The sequence below is a fragment of the Chaetodon trifascialis genome, chromosome 15 (genome assembly GCF_039877785.1).
Source record: "Chaetodon trifascialis isolate fChaTrf1 chromosome 15, fChaTrf1.hap1, whole genome shotgun sequence".
NCBI classification, from domain to species: Eukaryota; Metazoa; Chordata; class Actinopteri; order Chaetodontiformes; family Chaetodontidae; genus Chaetodon; species Chaetodon trifascialis.
In genome coordinates, this window is record NC_092070.1 from 22,195,295 (window position 1) to 22,206,849 (window position 11,555).

The 11,555-nt window shown below is 45.2% G+C and overlaps 1 protein-coding gene across 5 annotated transcripts; it reads right to left on the reverse strand.

Moving 5' to 3' along the window:
• Positions 1–758: 758 nt before the first annotated feature.
• On the reverse strand, positions 759–11,061 carry ubtf (upstream binding transcription factor). 5 transcript variants are annotated; one of them, XM_070981988.1, is made up of 21 exons: positions 10,395–11,061; positions 7,921–7,979; positions 7,442–7,614; positions 7,270–7,353; positions 7,012–7,167; positions 6,854–6,918; positions 6,620–6,746; positions 6,414–6,524; positions 6,182–6,315; positions 5,951–6,092; positions 5,834–5,875; positions 5,596–5,706; positions 5,086–5,241; positions 4,825–4,971; positions 4,409–4,519; positions 4,225–4,313; positions 3,941–4,130; positions 3,809–3,856; positions 3,651–3,704; positions 3,446–3,568; positions 759–3,354 (listed from the first exon to the last, which is right to left on the reverse strand). In XM_070981988.1, the coding sequence occupies exons 2-21, from the start codon at positions 7,955–7,957 to the stop codon at positions 3,229–3,231; spliced, it is 2,226 nt and encodes a 741-aa protein (XP_070838089.1). In that variant the 5' UTR covers positions 7,958–7,979; positions 10,395–11,061; the 3' UTR covers positions 759–3,228. The 5 variants fall into 5 exon arrangements, with proteins under 5 accessions (XP_070838089.1, XP_070838087.1, XP_070838086.1 ...); XM_070981986.1 differs by having other exon boundaries at positions 759–3,357; XM_070981985.1 differs by having other exon boundaries at positions 759–3,360.
• Positions 11,062–11,555: the final 494 nt, after the last annotated feature.

Here is an 11,555-nt window from a genome sequence, read left to right on the forward strand (position 1 = left end):
CTGGGATTTGCTCCCAGTCAGCAACAGGAGCGTCAGTGAGGTCCAGGTGTGATGTTGGTTCAGGTCTGGCTCACAGCTGGTGTCCCAGTTCATCCCAAACGGGCCTGAGTGAGCTTGAGTCAAGTTCTTCGGTTCCACACTGGGAAAAACACTTTTTATGGAGCTTCCTTTATGTGGCTTTATGTGTGGCAGCGCTGACATGTTGAGACATAAAGGGCACTCCCCAAACTGTCAAGGCTGGATTACCATCAGGGATAAACAGGAAACTGTCCCAGGGACCCCAGAACTTCAGCTCCTGTATGAACACATGGTTTTGCTTTGGTGTTTGAACATTGTGAGTTTGCAACACAATAAGGGTCCTGCTTTCTTTCCTAATATTGAGGCCTAGACTTGAGCAGGGTCCTGCTGCTAAAAAGTAGTTTTAAAACCAGAAGATGAACAAGATGAACATCAGAGTTAAAAACGTTTCCTAAACCAAATTATGTTTACTTTCCCCACTTTTCCCTGAAGTGAAATTGTTCAAAATACACAATTTGAGAAGGAATAACTGGTCATGCCTCATAAATGTGTATGGGAACTCATAAAAGTTTGAGAACTGGTGCCTTAATGTGTTAAATGAATTTGTGAAACAGCAAATCTGGAACTCCTGAGTGCTCTGACGAAGACAAACTGTAAACGCTGCAAAGGTTGAGCTCATGCGCTCATATTTTGGCCATGTCTGCTTGTATGAGGTTACAGATGACACACACTTCTACCTGTTAAAGATCATTTTTTATTTGCCCAAAGACTTGAACTACAAGGACATAAGAACACCCTCAGCTATAGAAAACATCAAATTTTGTCAAATGATCAGCAGTACAAACTTGTAAAGCTTTGCTGTCTTAGATATCTCTATAAACCAACAAAAGGGAGAGAAGAAACAACTAAAACAGGTGAATTAAACCAAAAACTCTCCCCCGTGAGTGAAAAACTCACTGGCCTCAGAAGTCACAGATGAGGGTTTGCAAACTTAAAGCACTAACAAAACAATAAGCGCTCAATACAAAAACAGTATTTACAGAAAAATTACAAGTTTTTAACCCCAATTCCTCTGGCAACTCAGTTCCACAAATCCCTTTTACAAACGCCCATTGATCAATATCAGCAATAGCTTTCTTATTCCCTCCCGAAATGATTCAAATAGTCCACGCTGGTTTTGTTTCAGACAGTGATGAGATTCACAATGATCGAAATCAGTCCATTACTAATAGATAATTAATAGTTGCCACGTCCTCATCTGTCTGTGGACCCAAAATGACAGTCATGGAAGTCTTGTCATTTGTCCATTTTCAGGTAACCAATGACACGACAGCGCTGAGCAGAAAAATACTAAAGACCTTTGGAGGAAAAAAAAAAAAAAAAAAGATTTAACAATATCTACATTCATGGTGTTGGTAAGATGTCCCCACACAGGCACAAACATGCATGCTGCAGTCACATCATGGTATGCAACAAAACAATAAAAACAGCACACATTAAAGCAAAGAAACACACTCACACCCTCATATATACACAGTTCTGTGCATGCATGCATGCACACAAACTCACACAGAGGGACAGATTTACGTTAAGTGCACACTTTTTTGGGATAAGCATCAGACTAAAATCCATACGGACTGTAGTCAATACCATTAAAATTTCAAAACGAACTTGGAAAAGAAAAAGAAAAAAAGATGAAAACCATTCAGCTCGACATCTACAAATGAATCCAGATGGATCAGAACACAACAATTAAAACAAACCTATCGACAATTCAAATAAACCACAAATGAAACGTAAAACAACGGTTCAGAGAAGAAACATGCACCAACAGTGTGACGTATTCTTTAAAAAAACTCAGTCACATTGAGCTCTAAATGCGGAAAACAAGCGTAATCCCTTCAATGACAAACTGCTCTGGTCACACAACAAACACTGTTTATTACTGTCAGGCCAGAACAAACTGCTGAGTCACACAGAATTGCTTCAGACTGATGGATTTCTGTGTACAAAACGTTTGATAAATGACAGACGAAAGGCAATGGATCCTACAAAAAGTCTTCCCCTCCTTTTTTCTTTTTGTTTCACAGCTCTGAAGAACACAGCAGTGGATGTTATCAGGATTCTGTTTGACACAAATCATCGCACCGGTCCAAATTGAGTCCTAATATAAAACAAAAATGTCTGATGACAGGGGGAAGTGACGGGAGCAGGAGGATGTTTCTCTAAGTCACTCTCCTAAAGAACATGTTATGAAGATAAAGGAATATTCTGAGTAAACTGCAACAAGTCACCTGAAAGGAGAAGACTCTGAAGGCACAGAGTCGTCTGCACACAACAGTTGGCTCAACGTAAAGAACACCATGCAGCCGTGAGCCGAGAGAGGATCTGAGGCAGGAAGCCGCTGCTCGCTCACCGTCCGCACACACCTCCGCCGGGCAGTTTCACAAAAAGAAACGGGAGGGGTGAACACTTCCTGTAGGAATGGTTGTCTTTTAATGAGAAGATGGTGAGTAACAAGTTGTGAAGTTTTCCAGCAACAAAAAGACATTCATAATGGCTTGTTTTTAATTTCCTGAAAAAATACCACCTCTTTAAGAACCAAATGATAAAATCTACATCAGAAATTGAGAGTAGAGAACGACACGACAATGTTCTGGAAAAATAAAATAAAAAAAAATAATGGAAACATTCTGAAGAGTGCAATTTTTCAGTACCCTGAACCCCAACCCCGACCCCCTCCCTAAAGTGATCCACCATTCTATGTTCTTTGGCTCTGTGAAGCCACCTGTCTTCAGCTAATTACCAGAACAATAAAATAAACATTGCAGAGTTAATAATTATCCTCGTCATTAAAACTCTAACCTTAAACCAGTGAACCTGTGAGTCGAGATTGAAACCAGCGGCAGAAACGTTCACGACATCACCAAACCAGTGGGATGCTGTTTTTGGCGTAACGTCATTGGCCCGTGCTGTCGGACGACCATCACACCGGGGAGGGAAAGAAACTGATTTGGACATAAGGGCAGGGTACCTCCATGAGAAGATCACCAATGCAGCAACACAAAATGGGTGAGTGTGAGGTGGATGAGGCAATGCAGTGGCTCCCCCTGGTGGTGGGAGGAGAGCAGGGTTGGCACAGTGGCAGAGCTCCCTTGACTCTTGGCTCAGCTCAGCGCTGCTCAGTTCGTCCAGCGACGTCGGCCCGTTTCAGTCCGAATCAGAGTCCGACGACCCCTGTGAGTTCGATTCGCTGCTGCTGTCCTCCGACTTGTTCTCCTTGTCTTCCGCCTCGTCTTCATCGTCATCGTCATCGTCGTCTTCATCGTCATCCCCCTCCTTCTTCAAACGAACGATAAAGAAAACATATTCAGCACAATTGACTTCTGCTTCCTGCTGTCACTGTGGAAACAGCAACGCAACTCACGTCTTCATCATCGTCGTCGTCGTCATCCTCGCTGGATGAGTCCGCCTCAGAGGAAGCCTTCTCCTGCTCGTCGTCATCTTCGTCCTCGTCGTCATCCTCCTCCTCCTCCTCCTCCTCTGTGTCCTGTGGGGAGAGATGTTTTCGGGTGTGACTGACAGCATCGCTACACGACACAAGAGAAAGACGAACGCGAGTGGGCACTCACAGATTTCTTGGACTTCGCCTTGGGGCCTCCCGGTTTCGCCGTGGTTCTTCTTTTCTGAAACGTCAAACAGTTCAACAGTTTTAAACGAGCCGACGTGAGATTTCTATCCAGTCTGTGACAGCGCAGTGCCGATCAGAGCACTGAAATAACTGACTTACTTGTGAATTATATTCTTTGTAGGTGTTTCTCTCCTGTGAAGACAAGCTCTGTGGAAACGAGGAAGTGTATGTTAGAGAAGTGCCCAAGAAGTCCCTACAAACCCCCTCAAACAACCAACAGCCACTTCTTACAGCGAGCCACTGTTCCAGCTGGACTTTGTACTGTCTCTGCTTCTCCTCGGCGATCTTTTTGTAGCGGTCTTTGTCCTTCAGCGGTAACCTCTGCCAGCGGCTTCCGATCTCGGTCATCCGCTCTTTCATCGGGAGGTGGTTCAGCTCTCCGTTGGACAGCATCTCCTGAGAGAACTTCTGATATCCGTTTCTAGAGAGACCAAAGCGTGAAAAAAATCAAGCTAGGGGTCAAATAGAATCCACACACACACAACAGGAGGAAGAGTTGGATGGGATAAACGTACGATGGCGGTTTCTTGGGTTCACCCTCAAACTTCATCTTCTTCCCTGAGGCAATGGCGGCAGCAGGTGAGCGCATCTCGCACAGCTCCCTCTGTTGAGGACAGTTAGGTCAGCTGTTAGTGCTTTCTGCTCAGCGTACAGATGCTGTGGACTTCTACTGGACAACGTCAGTGAATTTCCACTAACCTCGTATCTTTTCTGGTCCTCTGCTGCCTTTTTGATCCACATAATTTTCTCTTTTTTCTCCATGGTGCACCAGGTTGCCTCCATAGCTTTTTGTGCCTTTGGCCGGTCACTCTGCCAAGCAAAGATTCACATACAATCAGTAATTAAGCGCATCTGTTTCAGCCTTCTGGCTTGCTCGCTCTCCAAATCTGAGCAACAGCCTATATTTTATGTTGGCTAAAAACAACCATCTATATGTGCTGAGCGGAGCACTTTGTACAGATTGCTGACTTAACATCCGAACACAAGGCGAGCCAGCCAGACTGACCCGATCACAACACATTGAGACCCAGCATGAATCCCCATCTGGACAACATGTCCGAATACAGACTGCGTTCTAATACCTCGTGTAAACGGGGTCTAGGAGTCATGCATACCTTAAATCTGGCCAGGTAGTCTCCGATGACACTCTGCTGCCAGATGTCCTGCGCATTCTTAGGTGGGTCCGGCAGGCGACTACGATCCTCCTTCTCCTTCTTCTCAGACTCAGCCTTCAGGACTGTTTCCAGGCGTTTATACTTCTCCTAAATGACAGTAAGACCATGAGAAAAATAAATCAGCATGTTTGGCTCCAGTGATCCGCTCACTGTCCTCACACTTCTTCTACTGTATAATACTACACTGCATTGCTGGATTACCTTCTTCTTGTCCGGCAGCTCATTCCACATGCGGGCCAGGAGTCTCGTGAGCTCGCTGTCAGAGAGGTCCGGACGCTCCTGCTGCAGTTTAGGACGCTTCTCCTCAGAGAAGATGAACATGGCTGAAATTGGCCTTTTGGGTTTCTCTGGATTGGCCTGCAAGTTACAGAACAATGGGATATAATGGGTGGCTGTGGCTCAGGAGGTTGAGCGGTCGTCTGCCAGTCAGGAGGTCGGTGGTTCGATCCCTGGCCTCCGCAGGCCACATGCTGAAGTATCATTGGGCAAGATACTGAACCCCAAAACTGCCCCTGATGCTGCGCCATCAGTGTGTGAATTCATTTGTGCGTCGCTTTGGATAAAAGCATCTGCCAAATGACTAACTGTAACTATAATATCAGAGAAGGACACTATTACATCTAAGTAACTATTAAATGCCAAGAAAATATTTTAATGTTTTAAAATACAATACGATATGCAGTGCTGGAAATCAGTTTGTTTGTTTGTTACCTTTGCTTTAGAGTTCTTCTTTTTGGAGGCAGGACTGCTGGCTCCACTGCCCCTCTTAAAACCTATCTTCTCCTCGGATAAGACCCGCTGCTGCTCCTCCTCTGACAAACTCTGCAGATCCAACGGCAGAGGAAAATACACTTCAGAGAGTCGAGCACACAAATGAGGAGTGACGGCTGTGACGTGCAAACTATGAGCACAACAGAAACATAGCAGGAACCAGACAAATGAGACTCACACTGACGAATCTGTTCATCTCAATTTCATACTCCTTCTTCCTCTGAAAAGACAAAGATGACTTTTTAGACAACGTTTTTTTTTCTTTGACTGTGTGACTTGCTGGTTCTGAGCTCACCTGTTCACAGCGTTTCTGGTAGCCGTCCTTCTCGGCCTGTTTCAGCAGCTTCCACCGCTGGCTGCACATCACCATACGCTCTGTGCTGGGCACATCCTTCATGTTTGACATCAACTCCGCACAGAACATCGAGTAACCGTTTCTGAAAGCGTATAGACACCATACATTACACTTCATTAACTCGCTTACGGGTCAGCGGCCCACAACCAGCAGCATGCATCTGTGACTCACGGAGGAGGTTTGTCGGGTCGGCCGTCAGATTTGTCTTTCAGGTGCCTCTCGGCCTTGGTCAGGGTGGACTTCACGATATCGTCTTGGGTCATGTTCAGCTCCGGGTGCTGCTGGATGTACTCTCGCATTGTCTCCTAGAACACGGCAAACAAAAACACAGGTGACATTGAGGAAAGGTGGAAGGTAAGTCATCATCGCCCTCCATAGTTGTACCACAACAGCCCAGTCTCACCTCGTACTGCTTCCTCTGCTCCAGAGACTTGCTGATCCACTTGAGTCTCTTCTTATCAGACAGCTGCGTCCACTGTTTGCCAAGACTGTCCTTGATGTCTTTGGTGGTCGCCTGGTGTCAAACAAAGAAAATGAGCATCCGTGGCGCCACAGTTACAGTTTAAGAGGCTGCATTTTGTTTGTTGTGTTGTCGATGCTTAATCTTACGTCTGGGTGTGTCTTGAGGAAGGCCTTCTTTTCGTGGTTGTACCACAGCTGTTGGGGTGTCTTGGGCTTCTCTGGTACATTTGAACCTTTCTTGGTCATGCTCTCCACAAGATCCGGGTGTTCTTCCCTGCATTTACACACAATGAACCAACATTTAAGCACAACTATAACCCTTAAATTTGCTGCACATGCAGGCCTAATATCCCCAATGTTTATGACACGTGCTCATCTCACCTGAACTTCATCATGCTTTGCACAAAAGATTCTTTGTCTCTTAGGAAGTCGTCCACATATTTTTTCTGCAGGCGTGAAAAGAAAGCAATATTTTTGTTAGAAACTGTATCAAACAGCTCGAGCCAAGCTTATTAATGTGGCCTCTGTTCTTGACTGACCTTCTTCTTGTCAGGCAGCTCCCTGTACTTCTTGGAGAGGATTTTAGTCAGGTCCAGGTTGCTCATCTCAGGGTGCAGCTTTGCATACTTGGCCCTCTTTTCCATGAAGAAGCGGAAGTATGGAGTCAAAGGCTTCTTGGGGAAATCTGGGTGTTTCTGTGCATCGGGGGGAAAAGGGGAGCAAAGACGCTTGAGACTCAGGCTCCACTCAGACGGCGAGTTTTTCATTAGCTGTGTGAAATACGGACTGTAACTCACTTTTATCTTCTTGCCCTTGTAAGGGTTTTTGATGTAGTCCTGGGCATCGACTATCAGCTCTGTGAGGGTCCGAAATTTACGAATCTGGGCGGACAAAGAACACATAGATTCAGCAGAGCACAAAACAGACGACAAACAACAATCAATATGAACATCACTAAAAACGCCTCACCTCTTTGGAGACTTCCTGCCACTTCTGCTTGCACATCTCTGCTGTGTAGGAATTGAAAGCCACCTTCTGCCAGTCGAGGTGGGACTCCGACGTTTTGTATTTAGTCAGGTCTTTCTGAGGCAGGGCCACTTTCATGGCCTCCAGCAGTTTTAATAGGTCATCCTGTGCCCACACTGCGAGAAGACGAAACAGATAAACGGTCTGTCACTGTCAGCCAAGTTACAACACCAGCTCTAACATCACTTTGTATGCCTGATATGATCCTTCCCCTGAGATAAAATCACAGTCTGGTATGTTTTTAATCTCAGGGTGTCATCGCTGTGAAGTACTGCAATGAGATGTACCACGATCGAGTTAATGTGCAAAGTTTTAACAATAGCTGATGAACGGTGGTTGTGGGAGTGTTGAAAATGATAATTAAGTTATTTCCATGAATAGATTGTGTTACACGTGTAAACAAAGCTGGTATGAAATCTCACCTTGGACTTGGGCTGTTGCCTCCATTTCTCCATTCATTTGTGGGTGTACTGTCTTGTATCTACAAAAGCAACAAAAATCAAGTTATCAAACATCTTTTTCCCAGTAATATTAACTCTAAAAACACCGAAATGCATAAATATGTATATTCATACTTTGCCCTTACTTCCAGAACAGTTGTTTTTAAACCGCCGAGTTTTTAATGATAATGTTATTTTAATGTGTAAATTATTCACATGATCGACGATGATTTCTAAAAAAAAAAAAAGAAAAAAGAAAAGTGTGTTGGTTTAAAACAGTTTCAAAGTGGTGTCATTTAAATTTGCCTCGACATAATGGTTTATGTTCATTACACCGCCCCTTAAACGTTTACGCTACATGGTGAGACATAGGCTATTGCTTGTGACGGCTTCAAATCTCAAATAACACTGCGGAGGGTTCAACTAGCACAACTAGCTTCGACAACAGGAGTCTCCGTCGAGCAAAATTCTGCCAGCCGGAATTTGGCGTATTAGTCCCGTCATGATTCCACAACCTAAGTATCGTGGACACGCAGGAGCGACCATTTTCTCGCCCGGTCCGCTCGGTAATGGAGGATTTTCTGTCGGAATGGAGGTTGGGGAGGATACGCGGAAGGAGGAAGCGAATGGACGTGGACGGACAGGCAGCTGTAGGCGACCAGCTGACCACGGACGGGGGATCTGCTTTCGGTCTCCGACAAGGGGGAATGGTGGCTTGGAAGTACTGCAGCCAAATGCGCCACTCGGCAGAGGCGCCTCATCACCGATGGACGCGGATCTAGCTCCGCCGTGCAACCCTATAATCTTCCCCTCCAACGGTTACTCAAGCTGGGGCGAGGAAATCGATAGAATAATCGCTTGTGGCTAATAAATGTGTTCCAAGAGTACGTAAAGACCGCTTTATTCACGTTTATGGCGTTAAATGGTGCGATTTCAGAGCAAAACCCCGTGCATTCTTCAGCGAGGCGTAGCCGAGCTGTGATCCAATGATGGCGGCTGCTCGTTGTTCAACGTGTCCTTGGTGGCCCCCAGCTCACTGTGGTGTCCACGGTGTGACCTAGCTGCATTAAAACCACCATTACCGACATTTAAGGAACTGAAGAGGCGCCTTATCATATACTCTGAGCCGTTAGGGCATCAAATATACCTCGAATTTCATCATAATATACATATTACTACAGCATATGGATGGTGAAAAATCGGGAGCTGAGGCTTTACATGGCCAAGGGCAACTTGGCACGACGAATAAAAATTAAATTGGACTTAACATAGACTGGCTAATATTTGTCGCCATACATTTTAGAAATGCTAACATTTAAAAATAAAAAACTTTAAGCTTACATTAAGAATCCCCCGTTTCCAGGAGGGTAACTGAGACTTAACGGTACTGTTTACAACAAATCATTCAAAGCAGTAACGGCGGTAATTTTAGCTACCGTTAAACGCTATAGTTTCGACAAGCCGTGCCAAGTTCCCGGTAAAAGACATTTTTACAAACTGAAACAATGTTCGAGATAAATTCGTGGTGGTGGGCTGGAAGGACTTGCGGAGGCGCAGGAAGAAAGAAGAAAATGGAAAATATGCTTAACGGCCAAACGTTACAGCCACGACCGTACTTTAAGAGTTCATTTTAACGGTGGCTGCTAGCAGTTTCGGCTACGGGATTTCGCGGTTAAGCTGAACCGAAATTGTTCGTTTAAGCTCTAAGGAAACACGTTTAGAGCCGAGGCAGAGCGGCTTTGACTGGCGCGACAAACAGCTCCAGGTCCGCCATGCTTCAGCTCTGCTCTACAAGGAAACCTACCGTGACAAGGTCCAATGGCGCACTGCAATCACAGAAAACGGGGCTTAAAACTAAAGCCAGGGCGTTGCAGACTCCCTTCCCTCGGTCCAAAAGCGTACAAGCGAGATCGAGAAGGCGGGTACTCGGTGCTCGGTCGTCGGTGGTTCTGGGATAGTCGGTGAGAGAGAGAGGGGGAGAGAGAGGGCGAGTCTCTGCACGGTGAGATATTAAACCGAGATCCCTGATGGCTAACCGAGAGAGGCGGCTGGCTGTTCCGACAACAGCCGCATGGAGGTCTCGGCGCGGAAACCGCTGCTAATTCCCCCACGCAAATACCCAGGTTGCAGCACGAGCAGTCGAGTTTCGATGAGGGGAATTAGCGTAAAACAGTCGCTTGGTGTAATTTGGAGCAAATACCACATTTACCTACGGGTCTCATCAAGTTTCTTCCCCGCTGTAGAGGACAAGAAATTCGGCTATGGCCGACCTCGTCTGTACCCTGCCACAGCGGTCGGTTTATTTCGCTGCTACAACGCGGCTACCGACCGAGGCGCTTTTAGAAAACTAAAGCAACATTAAAGGTCGATTTTGTGGGGTTTAGATGGTTATTCTGGTTTGTTTATCGTGTTCTTTCGCCGTATTATGAAACCGAGCGGCTGTTTGGTTGGCTTACCTGTCTCTCGGCGTGAGCCTCGGCGTCGTTGTGGAGGAAGAAGGGGAGGGTTGAACGATAGCCAGCACTGCGCCGTCGGTCCTGGGCTCCAGTCCCCGCAGAGATGGTCCTTCCCCCCCGCCTCCATCTCACTCGCCGTCTCCCTCCAGTCAACGCACAGCAGCTCCTCTCTCTCCATCCAACCATTTCACTACGCCGAGACATCCACATTTTTCCGACCCCGCACCGTCGTTTCTGAACCCAACCGACGGCGATTAGTTTTACTCCGCAGGCCGACCCTGTCAGATACTGAGCCGAAGTTTGCACCACGAATATTTGATCAGGTATCTGAAGGTTTCATGGAAGCCAAAGTTATTCTTATCTACTTTAAGTGCAACCATGTTATCCCCGTAACTTAATACAATTAACATAAAAATCTTTTGTTTTTTAAAAGTTTATCACTTGCCCATATCAATATCAAATTTAAACTTTAGAGAGAACTATCTAAGATGTCTTCAAAGTAGCCTCCATGCATTTTCACATTGCTCGATTCCCCATTTAGCAAATTGTACGAGGCTGTTTGACAGCTTCATTTCGGCCCAGCATGTTTTTTCTCTTCAACTCCACCTTGTGTGTTTGTGGGCGGAACCCCCGGCCGTCCAATCAGTCCGTCCGGTTCGAGGAAAACAAATGACTTTCAGGCAGTCGGCCTTGTTAAACTGTGCTGCGTTCGCTTGCTGTTGGAAAATTTGGTATCAGAGCGTAAGAGAAGCCGTAGACATCGACGATGGTGTGTTCAAGTGTTCAAATAAACACTACGACATAATGAAGTAAATAATAACACAAACAAATTTGTAGGCCTAAAACCAGAGTTTGATGTGGTCATTTTTATTATTTTAATCAATGAGTTTGTAATTTCTAAATGTCCTTTTGTTTTTTTGACTCTTTCTTTTAAATTTCAATACATCTATTTGACTGCCCCTGTTTTGATTGCAAGTTGAAGACTTTTCATCAAACAAGCTTCAAGAAATTATAATGGTAATCAGAATAGCAGAATAAAATATGATTTTATAACATTGAGCTGAGTTTTCAAAAGTATTAGATTACAGTATGTCATAATTTCCATTATGTGGTATATTGTGTCTGTAGATAAAATTGTTTCAGCTGTGAGTGATGTTAAAT

What these genes read in the sequence shown, in the direction of transcription:
- ubtf (XM_070981985.1), bottom strand. Translation starts at nt 7,957, where the DNA reads ATGAATGGAGAAATGGAGGCAACAGCCCAAGTCCAAG. An exon ending in ACAAGGGCAAGAAGATAAAA is followed by an intron (nt 7,168 to 7,269) that starts GTGAGTTACAGT and finishes CCCGATGCACAG; the next exon opens with AAACACCCAGATTTCCCCAA. An exon ending in TCCTCAAGACACACCCAGAC is followed by an intron (nt 6,525 to 6,619) that starts GTAAGATTAAGC and finishes GTTTGACACCAG; the next exon opens with GCGACCACCAAAGACATCAA.